The sequence below is a fragment of the Tympanuchus pallidicinctus genome, unplaced genomic scaffold, assembly GCF_026119805.1.
Source record: "Tympanuchus pallidicinctus isolate F22 unplaced genomic scaffold, pur_lepc_1.0 scaffold4, whole genome shotgun sequence".
Taxonomy (NCBI): domain Eukaryota; kingdom Metazoa; phylum Chordata; class Aves; order Galliformes; family Phasianidae; genus Tympanuchus; species Tympanuchus pallidicinctus.
In genome coordinates, this window is record NW_026294758.1 from 43404952 (window position 1) to 43423291 (window position 18340).

The 18340-nt window shown below is 40.8% G+C and overlaps 1 protein-coding gene across 10 annotated transcripts in view; it reads left to right on the forward strand.

The window, feature by feature from the left end:
* Positions 1 to 11983, forward strand: part of MPDZ (multiple PDZ domain crumbs cell polarity complex component) — a 105898-nt gene extending 93915 nt beyond the window's left edge. For 9 of the 10 annotated variants that reach the window (XM_052700733.1, XM_052700736.1, XM_052700739.1 and 6 more), the window contains 7 exons: positions 486 to 582; positions 2434 to 2477; positions 3370 to 3492; positions 8399 to 8503; positions 8638 to 8750; positions 10318 to 10441; positions 11243 to 11983. In XM_052700733.1, the coding sequence (XP_052556693.1) occupies positions 486 to 582; positions 2434 to 2477; positions 3370 to 3492; positions 8399 to 8503; positions 8638 to 8750; positions 10318 to 10441; positions 11243 to 11389 (753 nt within the window). In that variant the 3' untranslated portion in view covers positions 11390 to 11983. The remainder of the gene's footprint in view (positions 1 to 485; positions 583 to 2433; positions 2478 to 3369; positions 3493 to 8398; positions 8504 to 8637; positions 8751 to 10317; positions 10442 to 11242) is intronic. The other variant, XM_052700735.1, reaches the window with a different exon arrangement.
* Positions 11984 to 18340: the final 6357 nt, after the last annotated feature.

The window sequence follows — 18340 nt, forward strand, 5'->3', positions numbered from 1 at the left end:
TTGAGGTATGTTGTTCCTTTGTTATCCTGCAGGTGTAGTGAAAATCTTTCAGGAAATGCGTAGGTGAACCTGAATGGAGAGCATAGTTTTAGCTGATGGAGTGTCTGGAAGAATGTGAGATAGGCGTGCGGATGCATAAAGTTCTGTCTTATGTATTGTTTCCCAACCGTAATAATAGTGGCTATCTTTTTTTTGCCAGATGGTCTCCTGAACTGATAGAATAGGGGTACAGTCTGGTCCTTGAAAGTAGACTGTTACGTGGTGCTGCAGTCATGCAATCTATGTTGTCCTAATTGTATTTCAAACAAGGAGCTATCTATTGTTGAAGAGGTATATGGAGGTTTGGTGTGTCAGCTTTAGCTGTGCACAGAAGAAGTAGCAGTAAAATGCAGTAAAATACACTGAATGCAGTGGCATATAATTTTACTTTTATCAAACTGGGAGTCTGAGGCAACTCAATAATCCTAGTTTAACATTATATTTAGGTCAGTGAAGGAAGTGGCAGTCTCTCATCCTTCAGCATTCCAGCTTCTACTTCCAGCGCACCTGAGGTTTTTGAAAGTGGTCTGAAGAAGAATACTGGTAAGTTTTCTTTGTTCCTTCCTCTAATTTATATCTGTGAATTGGTAAATGAGATGTTCTCTAACATTTTGTTGTTATATTCTGCAGACTTGACAGTACCAGTCATTGAAGTGCCACAGGAGTTGTTATTATACTGTACATTGTATATCTCTTCAAATTACTTGTAAAAAAAATTAAAGTTGTTACACCAGCAGTTTAGATGATGAGGATCTAGATTTACCCAGAAATATTATTTAGTCTGAGAATATTGAATAATTACGCTCTCTGTCTCATTTTTGGGAAATATGTGGTCAGTTCTGGACACTGTGTAGTTTAATTATTTAGGTCCCTCCAAAAATAATGCCTCCTGTTTTTTCCATGGAAACTACAGCAGATATAAGGAATATAGTAACACTATTTGATAGAGCAAATTCTGAGCTACAAAACATTATTTTTCAACATAGTTACCTACATTAATAGTCTAATAAAGTAAAAATCTGCACCAGTGTAAGTGACCCACTATTTCACAGCAGCTGTGATTGTGTTATCACTAGGAAAAAGTTGCTCGTGCAGTCCATTTTCGCTGGCCCAAACAGATGGAAATCAGAAGGCACCAAATTTGGATTATATGATGGAACAGTCCAGCCAAGACTGAAAACATTCTCTGGCATTGTCATGTTATAGGAGAAAATTTGTCTTCTCTGGCCTTACTGTGGAAGTTTGAGCTTTCAGGTTAATCAGCATTGTGATGGAGCTGTCAGAGTCAATGATATGTCTGGATTGTAGGAAATTCAGAAGGATCTCCCCTTTTCTACTCCAACAGAAAGTCCACATCACCTTACCCACCAAAGATTGTGTCTTAATTTTTTTTTCCAGTGGAGAATATATGGGTTGCCATTCCATGGACTGCCACCTCTTGTCACCTGTAATGTTGTGGTCCAGGAAATTGTCACCTTCATTCTTGTATTGGTTCCATACATCCTGACAAATTTGCATACTGTGTTTTTTCTATTCCTGTAAGCATTTATGGGACCCTCCTGGTGTAAACTTTGTGATACTGCAGCATTGTCACCATACCTTCCAACACAGTGAAACTGATATTCAGCTCCATACACAGTTCCGTGGTTGTAATTGGCCAGTTAGTGTGGATAAGCTGATCAACTTTTTCTGATGTGAAAACTGTGAGTGATTACCCAGAACATAGCTTATCTTTCACATTGCAGCCATGACTGCTGAAGTGCTCTACCCACTGCCTCACTGTGCTCACATCCACTGTTTGTTTTCCATAAACACTCAGCGAGCATCGATTTTGTCATTGGGTGCCTTTTTTTCTGCGTTAGCCCCACGTTTTATTCTGGCGCAGTTTCATGTCAGACGCCATTTTGTCAACTGCCTCTTTGCTGCTTCTCTCTAAGGACGAGAGAACATAATGGAATATTGACTTCCAGTTTGACCTCTATTTCCATACCACCACCATCTGCCTCTGATATCGTGGGCCAACATAATAAAATATTAGCAGCTCTTGTAGAATAGATGTGGAATAGATCTCCAGAGATCAGATTTACAGTAAAGTGATTTCTGAGCCAAGTATTACTATCAAATAATAATTTTTCTATTATATGTGGGAGTTACCTAGTTGATTTTAACCTAAACATTTTTAGAACTGAGAGAAAGAATGGTTTTCTGAACTATTCTAGAAGTATTTCAATCTTACTAATAGTATTTAAATCCTATTAACAAGTAATTTCAAAAATTTTAAAAATGTAAAATAAAATAGTAGAAAGCTGGAATCATTGTAGTGGTTTGGACAACTCATAGAAAAATTTTCTTAAGATGATAGTTCACCTTTTTTTTTTTTAATCTATTTGACAGCAGCTTCTGAAATACAGGGACTAAGAACAGTTGAAATAAAAAAGGTAAGTTACAGGAGTTGGTGTGGTAATACTTAATTTTTTTACAGTGTGATTTCCAATGCTTTTATCTTTATGTAAAATAAGTTGTGACTTATGCCAACAAATTTAAAACAGAGGGAAAGAGAATTATGGTATGAGTTAATGGGACCTAGTTCTACTTTTATCAAATGGCGTTAAATCCAGACTGAGTTTTAGTGAAGACGTGGGAACTATACCAAATGTTCAAGTCTATTCTTTTGGATTTCATATTTCTCTTGATGCATATTTTTAATGGGTAGGCTTTTACATGACAGCTTCTAGCTTTTCAACTGAAGTTCAGTTGACTTCTGTTATTTATAGGAGCATGAGTGCTAAGCTGCAGACTATTTCTGATTGTCTAAAACACACATTTCATTTGATTTTGCCTGGTATCTGTTTTTCTTGGTAGCAGGATTGTGTTTAGCAATTCTCTTCATACAGCATAATCTGTTAAATAATTGTAGCTTTTCTGGTGATCAGGCAGTCGAGTGTTCTGCAATGGTGAATAGCTAGTTTTGTTCTGATCTGTAGGAGGCCAATAGAAGAAGATTAATGATAAAGGACAATCAGTCCTGTGTGTACAATTTTCTTTGCCCAGATATGCCAATTTCTGTAAGTATTCAGTTCGGCAAGGAAATGCTACAGATGAGACAGCAGATCATCAACTGCCACTAAATACTGTGTTCTTTGTGCTTTCCTCAAATGTATTAACTTCAAAAAATGGCTTGAGGTAAAGTCATTCTGATTTTCATGAGATAGGATTTGTAAGACAAGCCTGCAATTCTGTATATATTCTTCCTTCCAGAAAAAAAGTATTTATCTATCTGTCTATCTATTTATCTATTTATTTATTTATTTATTTTCATGACAATAACAGGGCCCAGCAGATTCTCTAGGAGTGAGCATTGCTGGAGGTTTAGGAAGTCCTCTCGGAGATATTCCTATATTTATTGCCATGATGCATCCCAATGGAGTTGCGGCTCAGACTCAGAAACTCAGAGTAAGTTAATTATTAGTGTTGTGGTTTCATAGCAGGAGGTGTTGGATTATTGCATGTTGCAGCCATTTCTGGCTCCATCAGAATTCGTTCTTCTTTAAATGGTTCTTGTTGTAGTACTGGTGATAAGGTATATAACAACCATAGTAATTACTGTATGCAGTATTATGTAGCGGTTAGCATCATACAACTCAAATTATTGGCTGTTCTCACCCAGCATCAAATCTATTCGAGGTACACAATGGATATCTCCATCCTTCTACATTACCCAACAAATGCATCCAAGTCCTTGAGCTAAAGCAGTCCCACAAATGGGCATCCACTGCTTTCAGCATAGTCTTTAACAGTCCATTCTGCTGTTGGATTTTAGCAGGGCTGGTAGGGGATGCGATATACCCCCTCAAAGCCACGCTCTTTGGTTCAAATGTTTACAAGGTTGTTTCAGAAATGAGTCCTGTTTTCTGATTCAGTTCTGTCTGGGATGCCATGTCTCCACAAGACTTTCTTTTCAAGATCCAGATTAGTATTTCAGATGGTGGAATGGGACATAGGATTCTTCCAGCCGTCCTGTGGTTGCTTCCATTATAAGCACATGGCATTTGCCGTTGTGAGTTTGTGAGGGTGTGATACAATCCACCTACCAGGCCTCCCTGGTATTTATATTTCAGCCATTGTTCTCCATACCATAGAGGCTTTGTCTGCTTGGCTTCCTTAATTGCAGCAAGTTTTACATTCGTAGATAATCTGTTCAGTAGTGTCCATTGTAAAATCTACCTCTTGATCTTGAGCCCATCTGTAGTTGCATCTCTTTCTTGATGGCTTGAGGTGTCATGGGCACACTGAACTAGAAATTAGTCACCCATATGTTGCCAGTCCAGATTTACCTGAGCCACTTCAATTCTAGCAGCCTTATCCTCCTGTTTTTCAGTGGCCTGGTTCTAGGCTACATGGACATCTACCTGACAAACTTTTACAACCATGTTGTCTACCAGGCAGCAAAATCTTTCCTTGATGCAGCAGCCCAGATGGGCTTGCCTCTGTGCTGCCAGTTGTTATGCTTTGATTGCTGTAACCATCCTCAGGTCATTTGCCACCTCCCAGGAGCAACTGCCAATTCTTCTGCTTAGCAATATCTACAGCCTTCACTTCTGCAAATTGACTCAATTCACTTTTTCACTCACTGAGTAGGGCTCCAAAGGATAGCCTTCCACCTCTGATGCCTTCCCACATTATGACGGGGCTCATAAGTGAACAAGGTATATTTCTCCTCATTTTCTGGCAATTTATAATATAGTGGAATCTCTTCAGCATGCATCACCTTCTCCTCTGGTGATATTCTGAAATCTTTGCTTTCAGCCTGGTCCAAAATAATTTCTAAGATTCCTCGAATTCCTTATTTGAGCCGATTGTGTGACCAGTGTCAGACACGGCAGTTGTTTAATTGATCACATCCATACAGTCTGATGACATCCATCTTGCCATTTTATTCCTAAGAACTGGATCTCCTGTGCAGGCCCCTTGACTTTTGCTTTGTGGCAAAATTGGCTTTCAGTAGGATTTGAATTATTTTCTTCTCTTTCTTAAAAACTTCTGTGTTGCCCCACACTATTTGTCAGTGATTGGTGGTAACCAACATGGCTTCATCACAGACTGATCATTGACAAACTTTGTGATGGAGTTGCAGTGTCAGTCGGTAAATAAAGGGCAGCTGATATAATCTATCTGGACTTGTGCAAAGTGTTTGGCACTGTCCTGCACAACATTCTGGTCACCACATTGGAGAAAAATGAATTTGATGGATGACCACTTGCTGGATGAGGAACTGGTTGTATAGTCACACACAGAGAGTTGCAGTCAACAACTCAATGTCCAAGTGGAGGCTGGTGACAAGTGGAGTTCCTTAGGGATTGGTGCTGGGACTGGTGCTGTTTAACATCTTTGTAGGTAACATGGGCAGTGGGATTGAGTAGCACCTTCAGCAGGTTTGCAGGTGATGCCAAGCTAAGCAGTGCAGTTGACACTAGAGGGAAGGGATGCCGTACAGAGGAACTTGGTCAGGCTTGAGAGGTGGACCCATGCCAACATCATGAAACTCAACAAGGTCAAGTGCAAGGTCCTGCACCTGGGTCATGGTAATCCCAAGCACAAATACAGGCTGGAGAATTGCTTGAGAACAGCCTTGAGGAGAAGGATTTTTGAGGATGTCAGTTGATAAAAGACTCAGCATAAGCTTTCAGTGTGTGCTTGCATTCCAGAAGGCCAGTTGTATCCTGGGTTGCATCAACAGAAGAGTAACCAGCAGGTCGAGGGAGGTGATTCTGCCCCTCTACTCTGCTCTCATGAGAACCCAGCTGGAATACTGCTTCCAGTTCCCCCCAGTGCAAGAAGGACATTGAGCTGTTGGAGTGTGTCTAGAGAAGGGCCAGGAGGATGATTAGAGGGCTTGAGCACTTCGTCTGTGGGGACAGTCTGAGGGAGCCGGGACTCTTCAGCATGGAGAAGAGAAAGCTCCAGGGGATCTTACAGTGGCCTTCCAGTACCTGAAGGGAGCTTACAGGAAAGCTGAGGGATATTTTATAAGGGCATGTAGTGACAGGATGAAGGGGAATGGCTTTCAACTGAAAGAGGGTAGATTTGCACTAGATGTTAGGAAGAAATTATATACTGTGAGGGTGGTGAGACACTGTAGCAGCTTGCGCAAAGAGGTTGTGAGAACCCCCTTCTTGGAGGTTCTCATGGTCCAGTGGAATGTGTCCCTGCCTATAGCGAGAGGATTGGAACTAGATGATTCCTTCTAATCCCAACTGTTCAATGTTTCTGTGATTATATTGTCAATGCACTGCAGACATTCAGTAGCTTTGCATCTGGTCCAGTCAGTCTGGATCAGCCCATGGCAAATGGCAAGACTGTGTTTCCAGCTCTGGGGGAGTTGTTTACTGATGCACTGGATGCCCTCCCAGGTGAAAGTTAATTGTGGCCTGCACTCTACCACCAAAGGGATTGAGGAAAACACATCAGCAATTTCAGTTGTGCTATACCACTTGGCTGCCTTTATCTCCCATTGATATTTAAGTTGTAGCATGTCTGGCACTGCAGCACATAGCAGTGATGTGACTTCATTCAGGCCACAGTACTCCATTGTGAAATTCTGATGAAGAGTGGAGGCTAGCACTGTCCTTATGGGACTATTGATGGGTGACTGAATCTTGCTGGTGTTGAATCTTCTTGGTTCTCCAGCTGATGAATGGAAATCATGTGAAAAAATGTGTTTGAAAGCCAGAAGGCTCATTGTTAACCTCAGAAGTAAGGTCAGACCATCTACTCTGATTAGAGATCTGCCCATTGGAAACCAGAGCTGTCATTTTTGGGGAGAACCCTCTCATGTGTTTTCCCATGCAACTCATGTATCCATGCCTCCAGAATCGACGCAGGTTTTCCATCCCACTTCCTCTCTGTGATGATATAGGTAAAACCACAGAATGGCATGTGGTGTGTACCCACTGTCCTTTTCCTGATTAGAGGAATACTTCTAATGGGTGAGATGTTGGTTTTTTTCACCACTGAACCAGTTTCTTTTCCTGAAGCTGTTGAATCAGTTGAACCATATCTGAGACACAGGTCCCTGGGGAGAAAAAGAGATTATCTTGATTTTGTAAAAGTAGGCAAGCCACTTCATCTATCCACCATTCTTTTGTTATCTTTCCAGTTCACTCCTGCCAGGATTCTGGCAGACAATAATGGTGCATTCCATATAGCACTCCACCACGTACATTATGTACATGTGATGTCATCTGGATCTTGGAATAGAGCATTATCATCCAAGCTAATATCATACATCATCTTTACCACAGCACTTTCCGTCAAGTACTTTCACCATGGTGATCCTTTTGCCTGAGTAACGTACTGGGGCTTCCTTGAAGGGATGTCCTTCTTTCCCAGCTGACAAGAGTCACTGCCATAAAGTGAAAGACTGTATATCTTTTCCACCTGCTTTGTCTGTGCTACTTTTCCTAGAAGGAGATCCCAGCTGCTGGCCTTTGCTGCTTGCTAAGTCCAGGCTGTTGACTCCACTATCTCAGCACCAGAGCAGCTACCAGGATCTGCCTGGCTGATGGCCATGATTTTTTCACGTATAGAATCATAGAATCATAGACTATGAACTAAATCATGTTGGTAGCTTGGTAAAAGGTAACTGTTGAAAAATACTAACTTCGGAAACAAGTCTTAAGGCAATCTTGGATCACAGAAGTGGTGAGGTTTTAAAAATTCATGATGGGGAAACTGATTCAGAATCCTGCAAGTGAACTACAGAGGTGAGTTATTTGTGTAAGTGCATCTATGCAATTTTCTTCACACCTCATGTTTTCTGCTTATCTAAAAATAAGAGCAGGTGTTTTTTTTGATGTTGGGTTAAAGCAGGAGGTTTCTACTCGCACGGTGCTTATGTATGTAGAGAACTAGAAATTGTGGAATTAAACTAATGCTGTTTGGAGAATGTACAGTGTTGGTTCAGGATGAATTTAAACATATGTTCTCTTGTGATAATCTGTCACTTCAACCTATCTATATTCAGGTGATGTGCTATATGATTCTATATGATTCATCCATCCTGTAAATTACTTTTCACTCTGAACACACTACAACTAAGCAATAATTTGCAAGTTTTTATGTCAAATTTTCTACCTTTGTGTCACTTTATTATGTGACTCAATGATACTATGTCTTTGAGAGAGAATGTACCAAAAAGAGTTGCTGATTTCTTTCTTTCTGCTATGTGTCACTAGATACAATGATAATTTCTAGCTAAATCCAGATACTCAAATCTGCTGTTATCAAAAGAAAATACTAAATATATATATGCAGCTAAACCTCTTACTGGTAGTTATATTATGAAGGTTTTCTTCTACAGGTTGGGGACAGGATTGTTAGCATCTGTGGAACATCTACTGACGGCATGACTCACTCCCAAGCTGTTAGCATGTTAAAAAATGCTTCAGGCACTATTGAGTTGCAGGTAAAAAAATCTTTAGTATTATCTGGAATATTTTTTAAATGTTATTTTGCCAGTTGTTATGGTGAATTATTTTAGTATCACCATTCTCATTTTACAGACTTTTTAAAATTCACTTTACTGAACTCTCTCCTTAGGTGGTTGCTGGAGGAGATGTGAGTGTCATGACTGGTCAGCAGCAGGATCCACCTACATCCGGTCTTTCACTTGCAGGACTAACTGCAACAAGCATTTTTCAGGATGATCTAGGGTCAGTAACTATATAATACACAACGTTGGTAGCTTTTTATTTCAGGTGAAACTTGGCATAAAATGTGTACTAATTCCATCAGATGATTGATGAATTGTTTGACTTAATCACCTGTGATATATTTGGCACCTTGTAGGTCCCATTCTGCATTTTTCAATGGTGCAATTCACTGCTGCTTTTTTTTCTTATCTACTTTGGAACTAAAATGTGACTTGATTTTTTTCTCTTTAAATAAATTCTTTATTGAGTTTTGGCAGTTCAGATTAGTTGATTTGCCCAAAATGACTGTTCTCAGGCTTAAATAGCCAAGTCCTTTCTACAGTGGTATTTTCCTTCATGTGCTTTCTAACACTAGAATATCAAGAGACACTGAACTTTTCACGTATACATGGTATACCACTACTGGTAAACTACAAAAGCCAGCAGTAAAGAAGAGTTGCCTCAATGTTGGTTATCAATTTGAGACATTTTTATTCTATAAGCACAGGAAGAGAGAACAAGATTCTTTAGCTCCACAGAAGTATGAAGGCTGCCCTAAAAGTAGTGCCTCCTATTTTTTTTTATTTTGGCCCAGAACATCAGGGGCAGATTTTGGTGGTATGGCAGTAGAAGTTGAACGTCCCTGCCAATACTGGTTACATTTTGTCATTATGTGACTGATGGCAGCATTGGGTAATCTGGCAAAATGGTGTCTGACCATTTTGGTCGGTATGAGAGAAAGGTGTCCTTGAATTCCTCCATGTGGAATAAGTGGCACCCACTGACATTCAGTGATGCTGAATGCTTATGGAAGCCTAACAGTGATGTAAGCACAGTGAGACAGTGGGTAATGCATTTCAATAGTGGTGACAGTGGGTCATCTCTACTAGTGCAGATTTTTACATGTGCAGCATGCAGACTCACTGCTGGCAAAAATGCATGGTTAGTGGTAGTGACCATGTGGAAAAACAGTATTTAGTAGCTGAGAATTTGCTCTGTCAGATACTATTGTTGTGCTCCTTGCTGTAGTTTCCACAAGAAATAAGTAGGAGACATTACTTTTGGAGCAGCCTACACTCTTCAAAAGATAGAACTTCAAATGTTCATGTAGTCAGAGTATATGTTTGGAGATGTACTATAAATTGTCTGTATGAACACATACACAAATGCACAATCAGGTATCAGAGAAGGAGAAAAGCAATTAAACCTTGCAACATAACTGTGAGTCAAATTTTGGGTTACAGGTTTTTTAAAGTGTGTGATCATTATGAACATTTGAGATAATTGTATCAGATCTCTGTGTACCCGCTAAGCACCATTAGTGCAACATTGCAGCAGTAACCATCTTCTGAGCTGGGTGAAAACACTATGAAACAAGTATTTGAAATAACTCACTTAATTGGGGGCATTAGACTGAATTAGTGTTCTGCATTAACAAAAATAATCATAAAGTTCATATTTACAGCAGAAAAGAAGAAAAAGGAAGATATATTGCTTAGCTAGAAAGGTGAAATGCTTTTTGTTGACAACATTCTAATGTAAATAATTTATTTAGACAGCATAGCAATATTGTTTTCTGTTTCATTAGACCTCCTCAGTACAAGACCATTACTCTGGAGAGAGGACCAGATGGCCTAGGCTTTAGTATTGTGGGGGGATATGGCAGTCCCCATGGAGACTTACCCATTTATGTGAAGACAGTATTTGCAAAGGTAAGAGTATGTTTGTTCAGTTGATCCATTTATTAGTTCACAGTAAGTAGTTTCTTAAAATATGAATTTGAGACTAAAGAATTACAAACAGTTTTTCTTCACAGCTTTTCTTGCCCAGTGCAAGTTCGGTTCAAAAAGATCTTGCAGCTTTTGAAGTTATAGGAAGATTCAAAATTTCCAAATGCATGTGACAGCATATGGCAGAATCTTTTTCGACTCTAGAAATAGGAAATGTTCAGATACTTTTTCTTCAAGTAATAAAAGGGACCAATGTATTTATTTTCTGTGAGAGTCTGAAAACTAGACTAACATATAATAACTGAACTCATTCTGGGCCTTTGTAGAAGTTCAGGTACTGACTCAGCTTTGAACTTTGGCCTGCCATTGTGAAAGCCCCAAGTCATCAAAAACTGTAGTCAGGAATCCCAAACATTTGTGGTTAGTCCAAGTACAGTACTGGGTTTTGACTATGAGATTTCTAATACCAGTTGCTTAAAGATTTTTCAGGTATTGAAATCTTACTGTGTTAGAGTTTTAAAGTTATATAGGTAGATTGTCAGGGTTAAAGAAATATAAAAAATCACATAGGTCCAGCTTCTAAGTGTTGTGACAACTAGAGAATGCAGAACATACTGCAGTACTAGTAGGTTAATCTGGGATTGATTGTAGTTGAATAATTGACAACCGTAAAAGGTTTAAGGGGATTTGTACAGTGAACTCATCTTATTCAGACCATATTGAATGTGTAGGAGGAAGAAAAATAAATGGATGAGTCTACAATTACATGTTGTATTGTTTCAGGGTGCAGCAGCAGAAGATGGACGCCTGAAGAGGGGGGATCAAATCATTGCTGTGAATGGGCAGAGTTTAGAAGGGGTGACTCATGAGGAAGCAGTTGCTATTTTGAAAAGAACAAAAGGAACAGTCACTTTGACTGTTCTTTCGTGAGCTGGCTCCCCAAAGGTGTAGTGTCAACAAGACTATATTATTTTTATTCCACATACCAAGGAAAACCGAAATGTTTATATAACCTTCTTGCTCTTCCAACTTGTCAGAACTGTGTTACGTCACTGAAGAGAAATAACATTTAATGATATTTTTGTATGCAGTAGAAGTATTACTCATATTGTCGAACAACTGTGATGGAGTAAGTTATCTGTGGCAAAGACATGGATATTTTGCCTAGTAGCCCTATAGTGAAAACTTGTAAGCAAAATTGGTGCTTTGAATGTTTGAAATACACAACAAAAATTACAAAATCACTGAGTTGAAAGGGACATGAAGAGAAGTAATCAGAAAACAATAAGTTTGGAGGAAAAAAACATTCATAAAATACAGAATTTGAAAAAAGGATGAAAAGTGATTTACGTGAAGGTAGACAGTTGAATATAGGTGATTATTTGTATTACTGATATAGAAGGAGTTGGGAATGGGGATTGCTGTTCTATTGTTTTTTTTCTTCTTTCTGTTTTCTATTTTCCTATTTCCTAAGCCTTGCTGTATCCATAAAGAAAAAGAAAAAAACTCACTTTTTTTGTATGACTTACTGTTGAGAATTGGTTGTTCTATTTTTGTGTTTGTCTGATGGTTTGTTTTTGAGGAGGGGGAAGTGTTCAATTTGGATGAAGCGCGTTTGTGCTCAGGGCTCAAGTGAAAAATCCACTGGCTAGTAGAAATTTACCCTCTTTAAGCAGAGTCCCCAGAAACTGTACTATGGGAAGGATTAGAGTTTTTTTCTCCTAGCAATACTGATAACCAAAAATCATAAAACCATGACATTCCACTCATTATTCCACATCACTACATCATGCTTAATGTATACAAACAAACCTAATTACCAAACACATGCACACACATACATATACAAGAAATTACTGGTCAACATCACATTCCCTTGTGGTACACATTGAACATCCTCATTTTTCTGCATCACCCACCAAGTGGACCCAGATCCTTGAGCAAAAATAGTTTCACAGAGAGAAACACAGCCCTTTCCAGAAGCTGGAAGAACCCAAACCAGTTTCCCAGCATGCTCTTTACATGTACTAGAGGGACCTTATCTCCCTCTACAGTATGCATGGAGTTAGATTGGGCAGGACCATCACAACTGATAAATCCTTGAGCATTCACCAACCAGGTGGCTTCTGCCAAATTCTTCTCCCAGTATTTATTTAACTGTTCCACCACCCATTGCTTTCAACATAGTTCTTAAAAACCCACTGTATCAATCGATTTTACCAGAAGCTAGTGCATGATGAGGTATAATAAATCCACTAAATGCTGTGATTTTTGGCCCAAGAATTTACAAGGAAATTCCTTAAATGAGTCCCATTATCAGCCTCAATTATCAACTCAATCTCAAAATGAGTGCCATGTCACCACAGGACTTGCTTCTCGAGACCCAGTATGGTGTTTTAGGTGGTCGCCTGGGGTACTGCATATGTTTCAAGCCACCCAGAGGTTGCTTCCACCATGGTAAGCACATAAAATCACTGCGAGATTATGGCAAGGTGATACAATCAACCTGCCATGCCTTCCCATATTTATACTTTTGCCATCCCCCTTCCCCCCAAGAGAGTTTCATCCTCTTGGCTTGTTTAATTGTGGCGCATGTGTCACAGTCATGAATAACCTGTGCAATAGCGTCCATCCCTCAGTCTCTAGTCCATTTGTATGTTGCCTCTCTTCCTTGGTGGCCTGAGGTCTCATGGGCCCACTGAATTAGAAATAATTCACCCACGTGTTGCCAGTGCAGGTCTATTTGAGCCACCTCAATTCTGGCAGCTCGGTCTACCTGATGGTTATTTTGCTCTTCTTCAGTAGCCCGACTCTTGGGCACATGGGCATCTACGTGGCGCACCTTTACAACCATATTCTTTGTTCGGGCAGCAATGTCTTTCCACAGTTCAGCAGCCCAAATAGGTTTACCCCTTCTTTGCCAGTTATTTTGCTCCCACTGCTGTAACCACCCCCATAAGGCATTTGCCACCACCCATGAGTCAGTGTAAAGATAGAGCATTGGCCACCTCTCCCGTTCAGCACCATCTAAGGCCAGTTGGACAGCCTTTACCTCTGCAAATTGGCTTGATTCTCCTTTCCCTTCAGTGGCCTCTGCAACTTGTCGTGTGGGGCTCCACACAGCAGATTTCCATCTGCAATGCTTCCCCACAGCATTATATGATCCATCTATGAACAGGGCATATTTCTTCTCACTTTCTGGTAGTTCATTGTATGGTGGGGCTTCTAGCATGCAATATCTGTTCTGGTGATGTTCCAAACATTTTGCTTTCAGGCAGTCCATGATCATCTCTAGGATTCTTGGATGGCTGAGGTTCCTCATGCAAGCTCATTGCATAATCCACGCAATTCAGGTGGCATCAGTTGCAGGATGGGTGGAGGGAACATTTCCCTCGAACATCCAGTTCAGCACTGGCTGGTGCCAGAATGAGCTGTGTTTCAGTACCGACTACTTCAGAAGCAGCCCGAACCCCCTCATACGCATATGATCTCCTTTTCAGTTGGAGTGTAGCGCTCTTCAGACCCTCTGTACACCCGACTCCAGAACCCCAGGGGTTGGCCTTGGGTCTCTCCTGAGGCGCTTTGCCACAAACTCCAAGTGGGACCATTCTCTCCAGCAGCAGTATAGAGGATGTTCTTCACATCCTGTTCCATCCGTACTGGCTCCAAGGCCACAGCACGGGCTACCTCTTGCTTAATCTGCTCAAAAGCCTGCTGCTGTTCAGGATCCCATGTAAACTCATTCTTCATTCACGTCACATAATAAAGGGGGCTTACAATGAGGCTGTAGTTTGGAACGTGCATTCTACAAAACCCACTACACCTAGAAACGATTGTGTCTCTTCCTTATTAGTGGTTGGAGACATGGCAGTGATTTTGTCGATCACATCTGTCGGGATGTGACGACGGCCATCTTGCCACTTTATGCCTAGGAACTGAATCTCCTGGGCAGGTCCTTTCACTTTGCTTCTCTTAATAGTGAAACCAGCACGCAGAAGGATCTGGAGAATTCGCTCTCCTTTCTCAAAACTCCTTTCTCCTTTCTCCTTTCTCCTTTGCTGTGTTGCCCCACACAATGATGTCATCAATGTACTATAAGTGCTCAGGAGCACCTCCCTGTTCCAGTGCAGCTTGGATCAGCCCATGGCAAATGGTCAGGCTGTGTGTCCACCCCTGGGGCAAATGATTCCAGGTATACTGAATGCCCCTCCAGGTAAAAGCAAACTGTGGCTTACATTCTTTGGCCAAAGGAATGGAAGAGAAGGCATTAGCAATGTCAGTGGTGGCATACCAGTTGGCTGCTTTTGACTCCAGTTCATATTGGAGTTCTAACATGTCTGGCACAGCAGCACTCAGTGGGAGTGTGACTTCATTCAGGCCAAGGTAGTCCACTGTCAGCCTCCATTCTCCACTGGCTTTACACACTGGCCATATGGGACTGTTAAAAGGTGAGTGAGTTTTGCTGATCACTCCCTGACTCTCTAGCTGACAAAACAGCTTATGAATGAGGAGCAAGGAATCTCTGTTGGTGTGGTACTGCCATCTGTGCACTGTTTTTGTAGCAGTCAGTACCTGTTGCTCTTTTACTCATAGCAACCCCACAACAGATGGATCTTCTGACAGTCCAGGCAAAACAGACAATTGCTTAACACCTTCTGTGTCTACAGCAGCTATTCCAAAGGCCCATTGATACCCCTTGGGATCCTTAAATATACCCTTCTGAGGTAATCAATACCAGGTATATATGGAGCCCCTGGGCTCCACAATAGGTTTCTTTTGCCAGTCTTTACTAGTGAGGCTTATTTCAGCCTCCAACATAGTCAACTTTTGGAAATCCCAGTTACCCCAGAAACATAAATTTATTTTATCCCTTTGTGACTCGAGGGCATTAGAGTGCTCTATGCACCAGCATGCACCAATGCCTTATATTTCAGTAGTTCTGATGTGCCAGGCCATCTAATCCACACAGTACAATATGCTCTTTTGTCCTTTTCCCTCTGCTGGCTGGGGCAGGGCCCCTCTATTTGTTTCCTCTGTCATTCTTCCATGAGTCATGATCAGGGTCCTTACTGCTTTTGCCGTGTACCACAGAAACTGGAGCAATCACCTTTTGGAGAAGTTCATCTTGGTGGTTGATCTGTCTTGTAATTATTTTACTTGTGCCTGTAGTACAGGAGTGGTTTTTTTATACCACATCTTCACATCTTCTCCATGGTCACATAGGTAACTCCAAAAAGCGATATGCAGCACAGTCTTACTGTTGTCACTTGCTCGAGCAGGAGGACACCTTCATTTAATAGCTGAGACATTGGATGGTGGAGGTTGGGAATAACCCAATTTGATCAGCCCTTCCAGTAGGCTGTTTGGAGAATCCTGATCTCTATCAAGTGTCTCTGATATCACCAAGGGTTTGTCCATTTCATCGCAATAAAGCACAGTAGGCAGTTTGTCCATTATATCTTCTTGTTTGCTCTCCATTCTGTGAAATTTTTCAGTTATTTTTTCAGTGGCTGAAACAGCAGCTCACATAGGGGTTAAATGTAATTCAAAGTCATGAAGTCTATTGATTAGTTCATTTAAAAGAGGTCTTCTTTCCCCTCTGCCTTACATTGCTGCAGATGTACTGGCGCACCTTTCTGGTGCAGTCTTTGTGAATATACGCCACATACTTGGTATACACCTGACTCTCTCAGGATCGTGCTCTTTGTTTGGATTGTCAGGAATGAATGTACAGTCATGCAGCATTTCCACCATGATGCATTCTCTTTAATAATGGATGCCTTTTTCCATAGCAGTTCATTTCTTTATTTCAGGCATCAGATCGTCTTTGAAGGGATATTTTTCCTTTATGGCTAACAGCATCCACTTCCAGAGAGTGAGGACCTCATCCTGACATCCACTTCAATGGCTGAGTCCCTACCAATGCCACCCAGTTGACGATCTTCTTTAAATCTAGTGACACACTGTTGGCCCCATTATCCCAACATTGAAGTAATCAGGTGACAGTAGGCTCATTTGGGTGGCATGAAAAGTCTTTTCCTGGAATTTCCGTCAGTTTCAGAGGTCGAGTAGTAATGGTGATGATACCTTCCTCACCTTCTTGTCTTTCAGGACTTCTTGTTGCTCTCGTGGTCATTGGTGACCATGATCTTGCTGGGGGTCTAAGCCCTCTCTCTGGTTCTTCTGCATCTTGGACCACTATAGACTTCTTTCCTCCTCCTGTGGTCTTTTTCCTCTACTTCCTCCTCCTTCTCCTCTTTCTTCTATTCTAAATTAGGTGATGCTCATTTCATTTTCTGTCCCCTTACAGGGGCAACTGACATCAATGCTGGTGCCTCTGTGATTAATCAGGTTGCTCAATTTCAGTGCTCCTACTCTCCAGCTCAGTTCAGAGTCTGTCTTGTTCAGTTAGGAGGAAATCTCTTTGAGACTGAAGTTTGACTAGTTCAGTTTGAAGACTGTTGATTTGGATTGCCAGATGTCTCATTCAGCTTGGAGACTGTCGAGCTTGGACTGGAAGGTGTCTCACTCAGATTGGAAGTTTTTTCTCTTGGATTGGAGATTCTTATTCTCAGATGGGTGACTTTCCTTCTCAGCTTGGAGACTCTGTCTCTCAGTATGGAGATTCTGCTTCTTGGCTAAAAGATTCTCTCTGAAGGCGGAGATTCTCCCTTTCGGCTCAGATTCTTTCCTGGGTTCTCTGCCTTTTGATTTGGAGACACTGTTTCTCGACTAGCAGGCTCTCTTTCTGGACTTGGAAGTTCTCCTTCTCAGCTCAGAGACACTCTCTTTGAGTTTGGAGACTCTGTTTCTCAATTTCAGAGACTCTCTTCCTCTCTGAATAAGGCCCAATAAATATAAGCCAGACCCAAATAATTTGTGCTTCCTCAGATCGGCCTGAGCCACAGCATCTCTGTCTCAAATATCTGCTCAGGCTTTCAGGATCTTGCAGTTGTTCAGGAATAAAGTTCAGGACTAAAAAGTCATAAAAACCATGACAACAGGTGTCCAACCTTTTGTCTTGCCTGGACTACATTTAGTGAATAGAAGTTGTCTTGGGCTACATGTACGTAGGTTGTTCCAAACATGCTTCCTATTTATTTGCATGGAAATGAAAGAGCACAATATCACTATTTGATAGAGCAAATTCTCAGCTACAAAACAGTCTTTGTCAACATATTCACTGCCATTAGCTATGCATTTTTGCCAGTGATAAACAACAGCCTGCATGCTGTGCTTGTGACAGTCTGATCCACTGTCACCACCAATATCTGCCCTTGATGTTATGGGCCAACTTAGTATGATGGGAGACATTACTTTTAGAACAGCCCTTGCAAAATGTGTGATATAATTAATGTTTATGTAATGAAACATTTTAATTTTGAATAGTTTTCCGAAAACATAAAAAGAAGAGGAAAGAATAAGAACGTATTTGTCCGTGTGAAACTAACATACCAGTACAATGCGGTGACAGTGGTTACAGTTTTTAGTGAGATTTCATCAGATCATTTTTTCTTATGGAATTTTACTCTCTCTGGACTTCATCCTTGACAATAACTGTTTAAAATGTGCATACTGCCAAAAAGTGATGACATGAGTAAGGTATGATTGGGCAGCGAAGGATATTTTTCTGTGCTAAAATACGGATTAGGAAAATCTGATGAAGTGATATAATCAGATTTTTGAATTGAATATCTGATTGAAACTCTATATACTCCATTTGAAAAACTGCAGGTCATGTATTTATATAATCTGAAAATAGTCTCTCAAATGTAGGTGTCCCTGTTCAATGCAGGGGAGATAAAATAGATCACAGAATCACAGAATTGTAGGGGTTGGAAGGGACCTCCAGAGATCATTGTGTCCAACCCCCCTGCCAAA